General features: G+C 45.9%; 1 protein-coding gene across 1 annotated transcript in view; it reads left to right on the top strand.

Moving 5' to 3' along the window:
* Positions 1-19407, top strand: part of DOCK2 (dedicator of cytokinesis 2) — a 105451-nt gene extending 86044 nt beyond the window's left edge. The window contains exons 18-25 of the mRNA XM_008061153.1: positions 1264-1440; positions 2890-2973; positions 11852-11989; positions 13591-13718; positions 14712-14883; positions 15780-15900; positions 17784-17926; positions 18859-19407. Of these exons, the coding sequence (XP_008059344.1) occupies positions 1264-1440; positions 2890-2973; positions 11852-11989; positions 13591-13718; positions 14712-14883; positions 15780-15900; positions 17784-17926; positions 18859-18921 (1026 nt within the window). The 3' untranslated portion in view covers positions 18922-19407. The remainder of the gene's footprint in view (positions 1-1263; positions 1441-2889; positions 2974-11851; positions 11990-13590; positions 13719-14711; positions 14884-15779; positions 15901-17783; positions 17927-18858) is intronic.
* Positions 19408-20349: the final 942 nt, after the last annotated feature.

Genomic DNA, 20349 nt, shown 5'->3' with positions numbered 1-20349 from the left:
TGAACTACACTTTAGAGCAAATGAAACTGACAGACATACACACAACATTCCACTCAAGAGTGACAGAATACACATTCTTCTTAAGTACATATGAAACATTTTCCAAGATAGATCATACATTAGACCAAAAAACAATTCTTAACAAATTTAAAAAGATTTCCACTCAGTCTAATTATTTTAGTCTAGTACAGAGTCAGCAGACCATGGCCTGTGGGCCAAATCCCACCTGCCACTTATCTTTGTAAATAATTTTATTGGAACAACCATTCTCATTCATTTACATAGTGCCTGTGCTTTTGCCCTATAATAACAGAGTTGAGTAGTTGCAACAGAGTCCTCCTGGCCTGCAAATCCTAAAATATTTACTATCTAACTCATTTACAGAAAACTTTGCCGACCTCTAGTTTGGTTTTTCACTCTAGAGTTCATGCTTTAGCAAATTGCATTGCTTTGCCAGTTCTCATCTGATGGGACTCCATTTACATTGCCTTCTAAGAGGACCTGGAGAGGAGTTTAGTTTTATCTTCCAAAATAAACTGATTCTACCTTGGAACAGCAACACACTCCAACAGTAACCAGCCTTAGGACTTACTATGTGCCAGCCTGGGTGCACAGATGGCAAGCTGCTCTGATCTTTCTGGCTAGTAGCTTACACATAATAGCTGCTTAACCAATACCCAAAGGGTTGCATTGATCATAAAAGCACAGGAGCCAAAAATCAAAGTTTCATGTTTCACCCAGGAAATAAGAATAGAAAACCTTCTCTGGGGTACACTCAGTCTCTGAAACACCACCAAGTGCCTGACACTTCTGCCTCTATCTCCCCAGAGAAATCCCTTTCTCACTAAGCAGAAAGTCAGCCTGTCTGTCTCCAAACAGCAGCAGAGCTCACTAATTACAAGATCCTGCTACAGTCCCTCAGGGAGCATTGCCTCGTTTGAATTCTCATCCCATGTGAAGTCAATACAAATAATGATATAGTAAGTCCCCTACATATAAACCTTTAAGTTATGAATTTCATGCACACCTGTGTTTTTTATGTATTATTTCTCTCTACCAGGTATCAGTATAGCCTGTTAAATACATACAGTATTATATAGCCGATTGTGTTAGTTGGGTACCTAGGTTAACTTTGTTGGACTCAAATTGGACTTACAAACGCGCCCCTGAAATGGAACTTGTTCATATGCAGGGAGCTTTCTGTATCTGTTTTTAAAGCATCCTACTAAGACCCTTTTTCCTTGATGATCTCATATTCAACAGACCACGATGAGTCCTTTGGAGAATGCCATCGAAACCATGTCCACGGCCAACGAGAAGATCCTGATGATGATAAACCAGTATCAGAGTGACGAGAACCTCCCCATCAACCCACTGTCCATGCTCCTCAACGGAATTGTAGACCCTGCTGTTATGGGAGGCTTCGCCAAGTATGAGAAGGTGCGGGTTTCTGTGCATCAGGCCCTGGTGGGGGACAGAGCAGTGGTGGGAGGAAAGGAGGAGAGAAGCAGATGTAGCCGCAGGTCACTCACCTTACCGTGACTGCCCTTGAGCCCCAGAGCGACACTCAGTGTGATTGGACCTCATGTAGCTCCCAGAGTTTCTACAGCCTCATGTCTTAGCTGGAATCCCATCTCCTTCCTGCTCTCATCATTGCACTCTGTGTTGGGACAGGAAGGGGCGGAGTCATGAGTCCCTTATCCTAGGGGACAGATCCATGTGGCTCTATGAAGGAAAAGCTCTAGGATGATTGTGAGCCAGATCATAAAAGCACAGTAGCCAAAAATCAAAGTACATGCCACTTTTATAAACCCACCTCTTCCACAGAGGATCTGAAATTATATACACATGGGGAAAAAAGATGAAACTTAGGATTTTTGGAAAGACAGAAAGATTAGGAGAGCAACTCCAAGACAGAGCTATAGCCTAGATATCTAGGTCATAAGATCCCTCCAGAAAGCCCCACACATTTGAGCCACAGATTTCATTTTTGTGCTTCCTGGTGTCCACAGCAAAAAGGGAAATAGCATCAGTTATATGAGTCGCATTATCTGCTGGTGGGGAGTGAGGGAGGAATGCCAATTTCTCAGTAGGGAGACATAGGTTTTCTTGGCATTGAAGTAGAATAGAAAGTTCTTCCTTGATTTTCACCTGGCAGACACCGAAGGAAAAATGGACCCTTCATGCTAATAAGTCTCATGATGATTTCCCTATTATTGTTCTTATGTTTTCTATCGGTGTAAAACTAAGAATACAGCACAGTAGTATAATTCAGGGATAGAAATTCCAATCAGCAAATCAGTACTTCCAGCGACCCTCAGACACCCCATATAGTCATCACTGGTAGCCCTTTGCTTGGTCTTGATATCAGTATAAATGTGTGTGCACACTAGGGACACAAGACCCAGAAAGGGCTAGGGAGCTGCCAGGGTCACTTACAATGAGCCTGGCCACGAGGTAAGCCTAGCACGCACAAGGTGAGATTCCATTCTGAGTTTTTCCTCAGAACAGTGTCATCAAACTTGGCGGTGCATCAGAATCCTCTGCAGGGCTTCTTGATACATGGGTCCCCCCCTGAAGTTTCTAGTCTGGGCTGCGGCCAGAGAATTTGCATCTCTAACAAGTTCCCAGGTGATGATACTGCTGGTCCAGGGACCCCACTTTGAGAACTACTTCCCTGGAGTTTGTAGCCCATTGCCAGTGGGTGCTCATCTGAGCCTCCAGGCAGAGATAACGTCAGTTTCTACAGTTCTCTTACTGTTGTTTCATCCAAATGCCTGTGAGTGCATCCCTGCCCTTCTCAAATGGAATCTTCTCCTGATGCCAAAGAAAATGAATCCCCAGGAAACCCCAAATGAACAGGAAACCCCACATCTCTGTCCTCCCTAGGCCTTCTTCACTGAAGAGTACATCAGGGACCACCCTGAGGACCAGGATAAGCTGAGCCACCTCAAGGATCTGATTGCATGGCAGGTAAAGCAGGCTGGACCAGGGAGCACCCGGCCTTCCTCCTCGCCCTCTCCATGGCTCGCCACCCCGCTCTGGGCTCTGGCTGGTGCAGCCTAATTTCACATGACCTCCTGGCCTTTGCTTTCTGGCCCCTTTTCTGACTCTCTGTCACACCTGAACGGGCTCACCCTTGCTCAGGGATTGGGGTCACTCCACTTTTGGGGGTTGCATGGTGCTGGGCAGTAGTGCTGTGCTGGATGTTGCTAAGATTGTGTTATTTGATGTTGAAAGCAGGAGGTGGCTTTCTGCAGTGGCCAGAGATGATTATCAGCCCCCTCCCCCACACATACCCAGCACTGGCCAATTAGATCATAGAGACTTGGGCCTCCACCTCCACCCCTCCTCCTTCTAGGGCTGACCCAGTTTGTTGCAGATAATGCTTAGATGGGTATCAGGTTGTGAGAATAATTTCATTGGCCTTTCATTGGTTGTGGGTCCAAGGGTCTGCCTTCCTGCATCTCATATAAGCTGGACTCAGTAGGCATGGCCCTTCCCACCACCCTGCTCGCACGGCCTGGTCACTCATCTGTCTCTCTTTGCACCTCTTTCCTTCCTTTGGACTCTTTCTTCCCTCTTTTCTCTCTTTCTTGGCATCTGTCTCTGTCTCCCCCCTGCCCTTAGAAGCCTTCGCTTCTATCCCTGTCCTTTCTGTCTTTTGCCCCACTCTGCCCTCTACGCCCTCACGTCTTACTCTTCTCTCGGCTTGTCTTCCTCTTCTCTCTTTCACTTGTTCTTAGCCAAAAGACCAAGAAGTGATCCTCTTCTCTCTTTCTCTCTTTTCCTGTCCCTGCAGAAGAAGCAGTATGCTAGATCCCTTCTCCCATAGGGCCAGGCTTCTCCTCCAGGTCTGGGCAACCCTCTCCTCACACATCGTCAGCTCTGGGCTCTCAGCAGGCCACCCAGCAGAAGACAGCGGTGGGCTCCAGAGGGCAAAGCTGGCGGGAGGCAAGCAGTAGGCTCAGGGGCAGGGAGCAGCAGCTTGCAGCTGCCTGCTGTCCCTCCCTCTCTTCTTGCCAGTCACTGTGCAAAGAAAAGCAAGCTTTTGTAGTAGGGCGTTTTGTTACTCTAGGGAAATCAGGGAATGAGAAGGATTGGGTGCAGCCTCTTTTCTTAAAATAAGGATTCCTAATTCAGGTCCTTCTCTGCCTCTGCCAATTTATGCAAAGTGGGCCTTTAAAAATGAAACACCAAGCACTGCACAAGATGCACTTTTCGCGAATGCATTGTGTGTATCTGTCTGAAATTTTGTCTCCCTTTTTACCTTATGCCACCTGTGAAACCCAAATATTCCCAAGGTCCCCAGCTTTTGGGGGTCACTGTGCCCTATGATATTCAAGTAATGATATTCTCCTTCACCATCTCCAATTTGGGAAGCAGGAAGGCCAGGCTTTAATTGGCTCCCATCCTTGGTTATTTCTGGGGTGCCCCAGGGAAGGTTAACATGTTATACAAATTCACTTAATTGTTGGGTGTCACTCTCAATCTGATCCTCTCCATTGACGACCTCTTCTTATCCAGAAACAGCTTCTCTGTGCTGTGTCCAACCACATCCAACGAATGGGCCTCAGCTTCACAGCACAGCTAATACCAGGGACTCCCAACAAAGAAGAGAGACTGAAAGCATGTGCAGTGTTACATATTAGGACTTCCACCAGCCATTAGCTAGGCGCCTTCCGACAGCGCCCCCTAATGGTCATCTTCTTGGCATAGCCCACTGCCCTGGAGGCCACCATGTTACAGAAACCAACTTAACCCCCTAAGATTTTCCTGGACCATGTTCCTTCCACCCAGGGTGATGGACGCCTGCACTCAAAAGATGCAGGTCTGCTTATGGGGAAGGCATACTTTTTACATAATTACACACAGTGGCTTAGCTCTTCCTCATCTATTCTATCTCATTCATTCTTGCAACCTATAATTATTGAGCCTCTACTATGTCCTAGGCACAGTGCCAGGCAACAGAGATAGTAATATACAAAATGGACTTGTTCCCTGCCCACTTGGAGCTTAATTCTAAATTAGATCTTGATTTTGCAAAGTCAGATGCACTTTGAATTTTCTCAAAACATGAGAACCTTAAATTTTGAATCTACTCGCAATTCTAGCAACCCAACAAATGCTGAAGCTTTCAAAGTTATTCAACATTTCACAGATTTCAAGATCGATAGCTTCTTATATTTTTTTCTTTGTGAAGACTTTCTCTATATTTATTGACATGAAAAGATGTCTACACTGTATTTATTCTTTTGAACATTTTGTTGTGAAATATTACATACAGAAAAGTACACATAAAAATATACAGCTCATTGATTTATTACAAATCACATACCCATGTGACTACCACCCAGATGAAGAAAAGGAATTCTACTGGCACCTCTAAGCCTACTTTATGCCTCCTGTATTTATTACCACCTTCCCCAAGAGTGACCACTATCCTGCCATTAAAGTAATTTCCTTGCCTTTTAAAAATAGTTTACCACAGGGGTGTCCAACCCCCGGACTGTGGACCAGTACTGGTCTGTGGCCTGTTAGGAACTGAGCCAAAAAGCAGGAAGTGAGTAGCTGGCAAGTGGACAGCGACATTAGATTCTCATAGGAGAGTGAACTCTATTGTGAACTGTGCATGCGAGGGGTCTAGGCTGTACGTCCCTCATGAGAATCTAATGATCTCCCCTCTGCACCACCCTCTACCTCACAACCTGTGGAAAAATTGTCTTCCACAAAACTGGTCCCCGAGGCCAAAAATATTGCATACTGCTAGTTTACCACCCAAGCGTTTATTCTTAAAAACTTTAATTTCCTTTTGCTTATATTTTCAATGTATATGTGAACAGAATCACACAGTGTGTATTCTTTTGTGTCAAGCCTCCTTTGCTTAGTGTTATATTTATGAAATGTGTTCATTTTGTTGTGTTTCACTATCAGTCATTCATTCATTTTCATTGCTGCCTTGTATAAGTATACCAAAATGTATTTATTATTTTTCTAACAATGGAGACTTGGGTTGATTTCAGTTTGGGGCTATTATAAATAATGCTGTATGAACATCCTTGCATGGGTCTTTTTGGCACACATATGCATGGTTTCTGTTAGGTATCCACCTAGGCATAGAATTGCTTGGTCACAGCATGTGAAGATAGTCAGCTTTAGTAGATGTTGTCAAATTTCCATCACTATAGGCTAGTTTTGCTTGTTTTTGAACTTCTCATGAAATGTATTATACAGTCATACTAGTATATATCTGGCTTCTTGTGCTTCATACCTTTAGATTTCTCCAGGTTGTTGCATATATCAGAGGTTTGACTTTTTTTGCTTATGACTGTTGTCTCTTGTGTTAGGGTGGCCCCCCAAAAACTGGAATTTATTTATTAAAAAACTGCATATTTCTTCTTACATGTTTAAACTTCAGTCATCTTCAAAGTACTCTCCATTTGATGCAATATACCTATTGAGACATTTTTCCCACTGCTCAAAGCAGTTTTTGAATTTATCGATTTCGATGCCTTTTAGTGCTTCTGCTGTTTTTTGTTTCACCTCTTCCACATGGATGAAATGTTTCTCTTTGAGGATTTTTTTCTTTTGGGGAAACAAAAAAAGGACACTTGGGATGCGAGTGGGTGAATAGGGAGGATAGGGCATGGGGGTCTGCCATTTGGGGTCAAAAACTATTGAACACTCAGTGAGGTGAGCAGATGTGCTCATAAGTCATTCATCATGAAATGGGCAAACATGTTGAAAAGTTACCCCAAAAAAGATTCACTAAAGCTGAACGCAGCCTCTCACAACAATGCTGGCTGGTACACTGATGCCAACGGGTTCTCAGAATGCATACCTATTTTGGGGACCTGTCCTCCAAAAGATAATTCTGGTTTTGGGGGTCCCACCTCAAATAATATGCAGTATACCAATCATATGCCAACGTATTTATCCATTCTCCTGTTGGTGGATATCCGGGTTGTTTTTAGGCTTTGCAAAATGAGTGAAGTTACTATGAATCCTCTTGCTCGCGTCTTCTGGTGGACATAAGCATTCAGCTCCCTCAGTCTACATCCAGGAGCAGAATTGCTGGGTCACACACACTTACCTTAACTGGATACAAGAAGCAGTTTTCCAAAGTGGTTGAACAAATTGTCACGCCTACCAACAACTTCTAAGAATCAGTGGATCCACATTCTCACTGAAACTGGCTACTATGAGTCTTTTTAAATTTTAGTCCCTCTGTTGGTTGTATAATAGTATTTCAGTTTAGTTTTAATTTGCATTTCCTGTATGAACCATGGTGTTGAACTACTTTTCATACGCTTATTGCAAATTGGATAACCCTTTTGTGAAATACTTGTTCAAATATTTTACTTATTTTATTAATTAATCTGTTTACTATTAAGTTTATTTATATTCCATATATGAATTGTTTGCAAATATGTGTATTGCAAATATCTTTTGTCAGTCTGTGGCTTGTCTGTATGCTTTCTTAAATATGTATTGATGAACAGAAGCCTGTAATTTGTATTAGGTTCAATTTATTGTTTTTTGATTAATGCTTTTGTGTCCCCTTAAGAAATCTCCAACTATCTCAAGTTCATGAAAATATTCTCATATGTTTATTGTTTTATCTTATTTATTTAGATGTATGATACATTTTGAATGATGTAAAGAAAAGGCAGATTACTTTCGCACACAGATTTCTAATTGCTTCAGCACCATTTGTTGAAAAGACTATAATTTCCCCCCATTTTGATCAAAAAATGATCATACATGTATTGGTCTACTTCTGAACTTACTATTCTGTTCCATTGATCTCTTTGTCCATGTTATCACCAGTACCACTGTCTGAAGTCTTGAGATCCAGACATCAGAGTACTCCAAATTATTGTTGTGTTATGTTGTTTTTGTTGTTGTTTTAAAGACAGGGTCTTTATCACCCAAGCTGGAGTGCAGTGGCATGACCTCCTGGGCTCAAGCAAGCCTTGCTTCTCAGCCTCCTGAGTAGCTGGGACTACAGGTGCATGCCATCACACCTAGCTAATTTTTTTAACATTTTTTGTGGAGATGGGTCTTATTATGTCACACAGGCTAGTCTCAAACTCCTGGCCTCACGTGATCTTCCCACCTCAGCTTTCAAAAGTGCTGGGATTGCAGGTGTGAGCTACCACACTCAGTACATCTTGACTCTTCTAAGTATATGCACTTATTTATATGTATTTCCATATAAATTTTTTAATCAGCTTGTCAATTTTTATACACTCCCCCCAAACACATTGATATTTGTACTAAGAATATATTTGGTATTAGATTAATTTGAAGGATAATTGCTATCTTAACATTATTGAGTCTTTTCAAACATGAACATAGAATATTTATATGGTTCATTAATTTCTCTCAGCAAAGTTTTGTAGTTTTCACAGATTTTATTTCCTTTCATATATTTTATTAAATCTGTTCTTAGGTATTTGATATTTTTAGTTTTATTATAAATGATATTATTTTTACATTTTATTTCCTGTTTGTCAATATAGCTACAATTTTTTAATATGTTGACCTTGTATCCAGCAACCTTACTAAGTTTGCTTAAGTCAGATAGTTTGTAGAATTTTTAAGATATTCTTTGTATAATCATACCTGTCTGCTAATGTGAAAAGTTTTACTTCTTTTCCAATCTTTTGTCATGTAGTTATTTTTCTTGCATTTTGCATTGAAAATAGGAGAGAGATGATATGTCTATGTCCCTAGCATCAGAAAAAGTCAATATTTCACAGGGAGTGTGATGTTTTAAAGATGATTCATTCTGTGCCTAGTTTGTTGGCATATTAGGAATGAGTTTTTAATTTTGTCACATGCTTTTTCTACATCTACTGAGATACCCATACAGTTTTTCTCCTTTATTTAGTTAATCTGGTGAATTATAGTCACTAATTTTGGAATTTTTTTTTTTTTTTCAGTTAGAGTAACACTCTGTTGCCCAGTGCAGTGGCATGCTCACGGCCACCCCAGCGTCGACCTGCTGGGCTCTGGCAACCCTTCTGCCTCAGCCTTCCAAGTAGCCAGAACTACAGGTGCAAGCTACCATGCCCAGCTAATTTTTTATTTATTGTAGAGACAAGGTCTTGTCAAATTGCCCAGGCTGATCTTGAACCCATGGGCTCAGACAATCCATTTGCCTTGTCCTCCCAAAGTGCCGGGATTACATACAGGCTGAACCACTGAGCCTGGCCGATTTTGGAATATTAAACCAATTTTATATGCAGAAAATAAATCCTACTTGATCATTATGTATAGTCATCTTTATATATTGCTGAATTTTTTTGCAAATGCACTCTTTATGATTTTTGCATCTATTCTCAAAAAATATATCAGCCTGTAATTCTCCTTTATTGTAATATCCTTGGTCAGTTTTTCTAACAAATTTACCTTAGCCCTAATTAATGAGTTGGGGATTGTTCCCTATTCAACATTTCAGAAGAGTTTGTTTATAATGGGCATTTATTTATCTCTTAAATATTTGCTAGAATTTGTCAGTAAAGCCTTGTGAGCCAGGAATGTTTTAATGTAGGTATTCAATTTATTTGAGAATTTTCAGATTTTCTATGTTGTGTCCTTTTTCATTAAATTGTGTTTGTCTAGCAACCTGTCCATTTTAACTAAAAAAGTTATTGATACAAACCTTTTGATAATATCTTCTTATGATCTCTTATACTGTTTGTACCTCCTGTCGTGATACTTCTTTTTCAATTCTAATATTGGTTACTGGTACCTTTTGTTCTCTTGATTAATCCCTTTAGGGGTTTATCAATGCTATGTCTTTTCAAAGACATAACATTGACTAGACTTTATGGACATGTAACTTGACTTTATTGACTCTCTGTTGCGAGGTTGTTTTTTCTTTTTTATTCATATCTAGTCTTACCTTTATTATTTCTATCCTTTTGCTTCTTTGGATTTAATTTGCTGTTCTTTTACTAATGTCTTGAGATGGCTGCTCAGATAATCAATTTTTTCTCTTTTCCAATATGTAAAACTAAAGCTATACATTTATCTCTACAGCTCTGACTGTATCTCACTACCTTTTTTGTGTAGTATGTCCATTGTCATTTATTTTTTATATAAATTTCTTGTCCTTTTTTAATGGATGGAGGAACTTTTCTGTTTCTATATATTTATTAAAATGTTTACAAATATTATTTTATTAGGCACTTCTTCATATTTGATTACTTCCCAATTTATTTGCCCCCTTCCTTTCTCCCTTTTCTGGCTTCCCTCCCTCCCTTTCTTTCCTATCTGCTGGTTCTGGTCTCTGTCTTTCACACTGGAGAATTTCCTCCAACGTCTGGTGATCCTTGACATTCTCTTCATAGTTAGGAGTGAGGCTAAGAAAACCCATGTACGTGAGAGAGGGTCCTGGCCACTGGGTGGCAACTGAATGATCCTGAAATGTCCATTTCTTCCTGGGACCACTCACTTTCTCAGAGTCGGACCCTTCACACTGCTGCACAGGAAGATGATTCCGGCTGCTCCATTGCTGACCATTTGAGAAGTAAAGGTCTCACTGTCCACATGCAGACTATTCTTCAACCCCTTATTTCCATTCTGGCTCCTTGTCCTATCCGCTGTTTCTCCTGGCACCCCTAAACCCAGAGCGCCTTGTTTTAGCTGTTCTGTAGGGTAAGCTCCTGCTTCCTGGAAGTGGGAGAATGTAACACTCGTACAAGGAGAAGTAATGGGCACCTGGCTATCCAGTGGCTCCTGATACAGAACTTCAAGCCACCCTTCTGTGCTTGCCCTCAGCTCAGTCCAACTTTTCAGTGCCCGGTGCCTCCCATCCCTGTATCCTTTCTAAATTCCTGCCTAGAGGTAGATTGGCCTCTGCTATCCCACCTCCTTCCTTTACTCTGGAGTCAATGACCATCCTCTATCGTTCGTTCACCTGCACATGGTGTGGAGCAGGTTTATGCATGTCTCTGGGTTTCATGGAAGGTTTGTTTCTTCTTTGCCTTGTCATTTCGGGAAGATCTCCAAGAGAAGAGGCAGAACTACCTTTGAGTCACCATCATAAGCATTTTTTCCCCAAATAATTCATAGTCTCCCCCTTCACACACCTAGTTATGTATCCCCAAGACCACTCTACTAACGTGCTCAGCTTCTCCTTCTAACAGTGGCCACTGTGGCTCCACCGCTCCCCTTGGTGCAGCTACCACTTAGACCATGGAATCCTTTGTGGACAAATAAGTCCTTGTGTCAGTCCTCCCTTATCCCCTTCTCTTCCCTCCTTTTCCTTCACTTCTGAAAACTCCCTGTCAGTGGGCCATTTCATGATACTGACACATCCATCCATATCTTGCTTCAGCTGCTGTGTAAGGTGTAATTGGACCTCCATGTTGGGAGTTGATGCCATTCCCGTCCTCCTCTTCCTCTAAACTCTTTCCTTCTTCTGTCTTCCAGCTTCAGACATTCACATATTCACTTTTGTATGGCCAAGAACCTCTTAGGCAAGGCTTGAAGTCAAAATAGCAGAGAATCCTTTCCTCTGGTCTTCTTACTCTGCCCCCAGCAGATTCTATAAGGGGACAGTCTTCCTCAGTATGTGGCCTCTAATGTGGGAGGGAGGGTCCAGCCCTCTTATGAGGCAAGGGCACTGGAGATCTTTCTCCCTCTTCCAGAGCAAGCCCTAAGGCTGCAGCTCTCCCTGTTTCTCATGGCTGGGGACCCTGTATGCCGTTCTCTGAGGACCCTGCAGCCCCTGATGAATCGTAGCAGGCCAACTTGACTTCAGCGGCCTCAAAGAGCAGGTCCCAGGATGAGACCTGCCAGCCGGCCCCTGACTCACTGCTTCCCACTTTCTTTCCAGATCCCCTTCTTGGGAGCTGGAATTAAGATCCACGAGAAAAGGGTGTCGGAAAACCTGCGGCCCTTCCACGACCGGATGGAAGAGTGTTTCAAGAACCTGAAAGTGAAAGTGGAGAAGGAGTATGGCGTCAGAGAGATGGTACCGGTGATCCCTGTGGCTGGGAAGGGAGAGATGGGGTGGGGATGGGGAACCAGGGAAGGACAATAGGGAGCAAAGTTGAAAGGGACCCAGCAGAGAAACCTGCCTCCAAAGGGCAGGGACTGGTGGCCAATGTGGCTGGAGCCCATGTAGGAAAACCTTCCTGAAAACTTGGTTCCAAAAAGCCACCCCTAAGTAAACTCCAGTTTCAGCTGGGACTGTGCAAACACCAGTCACTATATGGTGTGACTATATAAAAGAAAACATTGACAAAGCACCTACTAGGTGCTAGGCCTGATCTAAGCACTTGACATCTACTAGGTTATTTAATCCTCACAGGAAGCCTGGGAGATAGGAAAGATTTTTAACCCTCTGTATCTCTTCTGAGATTTCGAGGATTAAGTAACTTACCTGAGGCTACACAACAAATGGGTATGGGACAGAATCTATAGCTGGCTATGTTGGCACAAGGCCAGCGCTTTGGTCACTGAGTTCCTTGGCCTAAATAGGCCTTCGGCCTGGTGTTCACAGGGACATCTTTTTATCCTCCTCCTTATAAGGTAGAATTATAAAATGTCAATGCTGTACAGGCCTTTATAAACCATCTGGTCCTGCCTTTCCATTTTACAGAGGGAAAACTGAGACCCAGAGAGAGGAAACGAGTCACTGGAAAAGCCTAGGGGTGAACTCAGGTCTCTTTTGATTCAAGAGTTGGTTTTGTTTTACTCGTGAGACAGGTTGTCACTTTCAGTACTTCCTGCTTGAAGCTCCTGCAGTGCAGTTCTGATGCTAATTACCTGGAGTTAGGTCACATTTCACAGGTTAAGAGCACACTGTTAGACTCCTTCCACTTCAGATGCCAGCCATACACTCCAGGGTCCCCAGGCCACCCACACTTCTGCCCAACTAGTAACAAATAGGGGGGCTCCCACTGCCCCACCAGGTTTGGCAATTAGCTAGAATGACCTACAGAACTCCAGAAAGCACTGTACTTATGATCTCCATTTATGATACATATCAAGTGATAAAGAGATATATAGGGTGAGGTCTGGGAGGGTCCCAAATAGGAAACTTCCATGTCTTCAGGATGCTCCCCTCCCTTTCTGGCACCTTCATGTATAGTTACCAACCAGGGATGTTCACCTGAACTTGAGTGTCCAGAGTTTTTATTGGGGTTTCATTATGTAGTCATGATAGATTTTTAATCACTGGCCACATGACTGAAGTCAATCTCCAGCCCCACCCCCTCCCTGGAGGCTGAGCTGATATTACATATCACAGGGCTGGCCTTTCTGGCCATCCAAATCCATCTCACTAGTCAGGTACAGTCCAGGGGGCCACCAAGAATAACAAGGCCACTACTATCACATGGGAAAACACTCCAAGGATTTAGAGATGACCTTCCATGAGTCAGGAAAAACGGTCAGCCACATTTTTTATTCTTCAAGAACCTCCCAACCTCAGCCAGCCAGGAGGCTTTTGTGCTGATGGCCCACCCAGTCCCACAATTCCATTCTGCCCCCATGGAGGAGGAAGGCAGCAGGAAGGCTGAGGCTGCATTGTCCAGGCTACAGCTACTAACCCTCTTCTCCCACTCCCAGCCCGACTTCGACGACAGAAGGGTGGGCCGCCCCCGGTCCATGCTGCGCTCCTATCGGCAGATGTCCATCATCTCTCTGGCTTCTATGAATTCTGACTGCAGCACCCCCAGCAAGACCACCTCTGAGAGGTCAGTCCCTGCCTCCCAGGGAGGCAACCCCTGCACCCCACCTCCCTGTTCCAGCCCCCAGGAAATCCCCCTCTTCTCTTTCTTCCCCTGCAGCCTCCCTTCTACTTCCCCTTTCAGTTTCAAAGTCCTTCCCCATCTCGAGCCTCATAAACCCTCATGGCTATATCCCAGGAGGCTTCATGGTTAGTGCCATTTTTAGCTGGTCATCGCAGGCTCAGAGAGGCAAGACAGCTTTACTTGGGGACCCAACAGGACTCACCTGCAGCCCCTAGAATCCTATTCCCAGTGACCTCTGTTGGCCATCCGGAGCTCCTCTCCAAACCTGCCTCCTTCTGGAATGTTCTTACCTCTGACAGGGGTTCATTCTCCCTCCTCCCAACCAGGCGGGATATCTCCATCACAGAACTTCTCCCCCAACACCACTCACCTATGCCTCTGTCAGTGTCCCCCTTCCTTGCCCTTTCTACCTTCCTGGAGCCTCGGGCTCTACTCTGCCCAGCCCAGCTGTTCATTAACAGACACCACAAGTGACCCGGTGCCCACGATGTGCCATGAGTGTGCTAAGGGTTCCTCAGACCTCATCTCACGGCCTCTCTGTGGAGTTGCCGCAAAGATCCCCTCTTTATTGAGAAGGAAATGATGGCAGGAGCAAGTTGAGCAATTTATCCGGAGTCATTCGGCTAAGAAGTGGCAGTGCCTGGATTTGAATCTGCAGCCATATTTTTAACCTGTTTTCTCTCCTCACCACCAGTTTCTTTTTTTACATCACGTGCTTGTATTTCATTTTATCATGAATAAAATAAAGTGAACTTTATTCATCTCATCTGAGTGTTTGCAGATTGAACGGATGGCTCTGAGTCCTTTGCCAGGTTAGCTGATCTCCCCCTGACCCCGTAGTGACAGCTCAGGCGCCTGTGGCCCCCTGGATCCCTGCAAGGCAGTTCCACTGAAGATCTAATGGCAGTTTCTACTGCTATCCTTCTTGCCCCTCAGCTTCGACCTGGAATTGGCAGCACCCAAGACTCCGAAAGCGGAGCAGGAGGAGCCCATCTCCCCCGGGAGCACTCTGCCCGAGGTCAAGCTGCGGAGATCCAGGAAGAGGACAAAAAGGAGCAGTGTGGTATTTGCAGACGAGAAGGCCACAGCTGAATCGGACCTGAAGCGGGTGAGCCATTGAGGTTGCGTGCCGAACCCAATGACCAAGGCTCAAGGCCTGGGCTCACTAGAGCCTCGCTTCTGAGGTGTGGGGGTGTTGCAGAGATGGCACCTGACAAAGTAGGGAGGGGACGTGTGTGCTTGTGCCCAGAATTCAAACCCAGGCCATCACACTCCACCGCCTGCGTGGTCCTTCCCACCCTCACACAGGGCTTTGCTGGGCAGAGGACAAGCCACCTGCTCTCCCACAGAAGGGGACGGCAGACTGCCTGGTGTAGAGCCTAGGGTCCCCCAGCCTGCAGCCTTCTGTCTCCAGCCTAGGGCCATTCAGGCCACTGGCCTCATAGACTCCCAAGCTCCTCCTGGTGCCAGGAGTCCAGGTATGATGCAGGGGTGAAATCTCACTGCCCAGCCTTGAGAGTTTGGGTCTTGTAGACGAATTGCTGTTTAGTAATGAGACTTGGTATTGGCAGACCTGGGTTCAGTCTCAGCTTCCCCTGGAAAAGAGGTTTGTTGAAATTGTTCTAGCATCCTAGGTCGGGGAGAGGGAGGAGGGCCAGCTGAGATGCCTTCTGGTGAAGAAAGGACCCTCCACAAAGGACCTTCCCAGTGGGCCTCAGAGGCTACTCGTGCCTGGGGTGGGGGAAGGATGGAAAGTCATCTGTGTTTCAGAATTCTAGGGGCACCATGCACATGATAGTCTGAATGAATGCCCCACATGCACCTGGAGTTGTGTAGTGTAGAACCTGTGCAACCATACATGGCAGGCTGGTGTGGAATGGGATAAAACTGAATAAATAAACTTGGAGCCAAGTTAGTGGAACCTATACCAAACCCTCGTCTCTGACCTTTTGGGGCCCAGATCTGCCTCATGTTAAGCCTGTATGTGTGTGTGTATTCATCCAGCTTTCCAGGAAGCACGAGTTCATGAGTGACACCAACCTCTCGGAGCACGTGGCCATCCCCCGCAGGTCATCTATCCTCTCCCAAATGAGTTTTGCCAGCCAGTCCATGCCCACCATCCCAGGTATGCACCCTGCCACCCCCAGCATGGGGGAACAGAAGTAGGGCGGGCCACCAGCCTGGTGGGTAAATGGAGACCATGTCTATACAGCAAAGAGGGCCAGGCATCCAGGGGGTGAGAGGCTCTGCTCATACACCCCCACTGCCCGATCTCTTCCCATACCCACCCCTTCCTGTGGGTGAAGCCACTCCAACATCACCTGGAATCAGGGGAGGTCTACTTTTCTCTGGCTCTCAGGATTCACTGGGCATCCGTGTGTCACACCAGGTAGCCTATATTCTCAGTTACTCCAGCCAGCCCAAGGGTCAGAAGTCTGCTCTTGGTGCATCCCTGAGACCTGTGGCTCCTTTTTGGACCAGGAAGACTATTTCTGGATTTCCAAAACTGGCCACCCCATGTGACAGCTGCAGAGTGTTTGATGCATAGTCGCCACCTGTATCCACCCTGTGTCACCCACTCACTGTCCAGGGAAGAGGTTAGCAGCACACAGCTGGCTTTTCCTAAGTCATGTAGGGGAGCCTTAGGCACTCACAGAGGCCACCACACACCTGAGACCATGCCTTCTGGCACACAGTGCATCCTTAGCACCTGCTGCTCCATGCACAGGCTCTCTGTGCCCAGGCCCAGATTCGAAGGGAGCCGGGCAGGGCCAGGGCTGCCCCTGCGGGTCCTGTGGGTAGATCACAGTGATGACACCTACTGTTTACTGAGTGCCAATGGGGCCAGGCCCTGTGTCAATGGCTATATCTTCATTGATTTATTTTTCTTTTCTTTTCTTTTTTTGTTATTTGGGATCTCACTCTGTGGCCTGGGCTGGAGTACAGTGGCACAATCACCGTTCACTGCAGCCTCAACGTCCTGGGCTTAGATCATCCCACCACCTCAGCCTCCTGAGTAGCTGAGACTACCGGTGCACGTCACCACACCCTACTAATCATTTGATTTTTTTGTAGAGACAAGGTCTTGCTCTATTGCCCAGGCTAGTCTCAAACTCATGTGCTCAAGCAATCCTCTTGCCTTGGTTTCCCAAAGTACTGAGATAATAGGCATGAGCCACTGCGCCAGTCTCATTAATTTCTTTACACCACTACACATGCCTAGGAAGGCGATGATGTCATTTGCCCCCTTGGAGGGATGAGGAAACTGAAGTACTGAGAATGTCAGTCTGTTGCCCATCCCTGGGTAGTAAGAGGCAGAGGCTGAATTCAGACCTAGACCCTCTGCCCTGGAACCATGCCCCTCCTGCTGCCCAGCTGTACCACACAGGCAGGATGATCCACACACAGCTGCGGCCTTTGAGCAAGCACCAGCCAGTTTGATTGCATGTCCTCTACAGATCTCACAATGCCCTGGTTGTCTGGGCTTTTACTTCCATGTGACCAGGGTCAAAAACAGCAGCCAGAGAGGTAGCTGGTTCGTCAGGTCTCTGTGACTACAAGCTGGGGCTGTAACCACTAGGCACACTGTCCCTCCACCAGGTGACACCTGGGTCAGAAACACTCTCCCCCCTTCCCTCTGCCTTGGGTAAAGATGAGAGACCCAGTGGTTTGGTGTTGGGAGGTGGAGGAAGAGGAAGCCCATGCTGTCTCCTTCCCTTGGGGCTGAAGACTCGACATTTCCTGGGGAATTCAGTGCCCTTGGACAAGGCTTGGACCAGGGGTCAGGAGGCTGGACTCCTGTGTGTAGGGCTGGCAAGCTCTGCTCACAGAGGATACCTTTGATACCCTGCCAGCATGGCAAGGTAAAAGTAGGCCTCCTGTCTCCTCCTGCCTGGCATACACGATGTGTGATCCCAGGGTGCAGGCTCTTCCCAGCTGCTCCTGCCTATCTCCCAAGGCACCACCACCCCTTCAACCACCCTCACACCCACTTGGCTCTCCTTCCAGCCCTCATCCTCTCACCAGCCGGCGTGCCAGGGTTGGACGAGGCCAACATCTCCCCCCGCCTCAGCCAGACCTTCCTCCACCTCTCAGACGGTGACAAGAAGACGCTCAAACGGAAGAAAGTCAATCAGTTCTTCAAGACGATGGTGAGGACCGGATGGGTGGAAGGGAGGGAGGATGATGGGAGGAGGAAGGAAGAGAACCTGGCAAAGAGAGAAGAAAATGCATGTGAGTGTGCAAATGTGTGCATGTGTGTGTCTACATGTGCATGTGTGGGTATAACAGGAAGTCAAGGTCACAGGAATGTGAAGTCTGGGACACTGTATAGCCATGCCCAGAGTTTAGTTCTCCTCTGGGAGCCCTGGTGGCTCCTCTGTCCAGAGCTGATGCAGCTAGGGCAATGCAGGCCTGGGACCTCAGAACTAGTAGGTATCTAGCCCTTGCCCAAAGTGCCCCTTGGTGTTCCTATCTGAACTACAACAGCCCTCGCCCAACGTGCCCCTGGTGCTCCTACCCAAGGCACAAGAGCTGGCTGTCTTTGGAAGCTGAAAGTGTTTTATTTTTAGAAGCACTTTGCTATCAACTTAAGTTGCAAAATCCTACAAATTACCAATGAGTTTCCAATCCCTGACTCTTAAGTCCCACCTCCAATTTTTATTTGCTGGTCTTTGCACAAGATCAAGAAGGTACCAGAACCCGAAAGGAAATGAAACCGGCACTGTGCCACCATCAACATCTCCAGTCTGCCGAGGGCACACAGTGAGCCAGGCCCCTGGTGGGTCCTTCCCAAATGTCATCCATCATCTCCCACTGTCCCAGTGAGGATTTTATTGCTCAGTTAGGCAGGTGACATGCACAAGGCCATTCAGCTAATGAGGAACCCGTGAAACAGCAAACCCTATGCTTGCTCTGACTAGTCCTCACACTGCCCCTCTGGCCAGAGCCAAGGTTATGGCAGCTTACGCTAACTGGGCTTTGAGCGGGGGTCAGGCCCTTGGGATTGGGACTGGGAAGCCCCACTTTGGTGCTTATAATGACCCCATCATGAATGGGTTTGTTTATTCTCGTCTCTCAAAAGCTGGCCAGCAAGTCGGCTGAAGAAGGCAAGCAGATCCCGGACTCGCTGTCCACAGACCTATGAGATGCTGCTGCCCAGGGCTGCCCAGGGGAGCCAGAAGGAGTTACCAGAAGAGGAGAGCCAAGGGCAAGACATCAAAGACGGTCCCCATCAGTTGTCCTCACTTAGAGGAGACAGAGGGGTCAATCGAGCCCTAGACCTTGAGCGGTAACAAGCCAAGCATCTTCTGGGCGGTGACTGGGTAGTGGGTAAGGAAGCCCCGCTTGGGTCTCGGACCCAAGGGACCAGCAAGAATGCCTTCTCCCAGTGTGCACTCTGGAGACAGCTCTTTATAGCCCAGTTTCTTAGGGATAAGAAGCTGTGCTTTTATTTCATTTATTAAGTTCCAGAACTTAACAGAAGAGAAAAGCCTTTTAAATATTCTTTTTTATTTTATTTTAACAGTTTTGTACTTTACATTTTTTAATACAACCAACCAGTCTCTTTTCTAGCTGATCATCTCTGAAGCATTGCTGTTTCTTACTGACAATAAAAATGGTTGCTTGGCTCAAGTAAGCCTTGTTGCCTAATTTTGTTGGTCGGATCTGTTAGGCCCAGGACTGGGCGGGAAGCCCCATGGAGGAAAGACAGGCTCGGAGCTGCAGTGATGTGATGTTAGGAGGCCTGGCACTGTCTTTGCCTGATGCCAAATCGCCCTACCTTGTCTCTGAGAAGATTCTTCAATAATCTTCTCCAAGACTCTGATTGCTTAGGGGTCAAAATCCTGGACTACCAGGATGCTGGAAAAGTTGACCTGAACTCTTCCTCATGTTTTCTGAACAATGGAGAGTGTCGTACCATCTTTTTCCACTTCTGGAAATAGTTGGCAAACCCGCTCAAGCCTGGTCACTCTAACAATGACCCCAACCAAATTCTAAAGAACTAGGAAAGGGAGGAGATCTCAGGTTGGCACATTTATGGCCCAGCCTTTGGATCTTGTCAACAGGTCAGAAGTGGTCACTTTTCTTGGAAAAAATCCCTAGGTTTTTCTGGTGAGACCTGTATTAGTCTGTTTTGTGTTGCTATTAAGAAATGCCTGCAGCTGGGTAATTTATTTATAAAAGAAAGAATTTTATTTTAGCTCAGAGTTCTGCATAGCACCTGTATCTGCTGGGCTTCAGGTAAGGCCTCAGAAGCTGGAAGAGAGAGAGGGACAGGGAGAAGGGGGAGGGGGAGAGAGACGGAGAGAGAGAGGAAGGAGATTCCAGGCTCTTTTAAACAATCAGTTCTCATGGGAACTAGCAGAGAGAGAGAACTCACTCATTGGCATGAAGTCATCCATGAGGGATTCCCCCATGATCAAATCACCTCCCACCAGGTCCCACCTCCAGTATCAGGGATCACATTTCAACATGAGATGTGGAGAGGACAACCCTCCAACCTACATCAAGGCCCAAGGGGTATGAAAGCCACTGTTGGGTAGCAGAAGGACAGGTGGGAGCAGAATCATGC

This window comes from Carlito syrichta, unplaced genomic scaffold (genome assembly GCF_000164805.1).
Source record: "Carlito syrichta isolate Samal-C Ts95f unplaced genomic scaffold, Tarsius_syrichta-2.0.1 Scaffold93688, whole genome shotgun sequence".
Lineage (NCBI taxonomy): Eukaryota > Metazoa > Chordata > Mammalia > Primates > Tarsiidae > Carlito > Carlito syrichta.
This window is presented reverse-complemented; position numbering and strand designations above follow the sequence as displayed.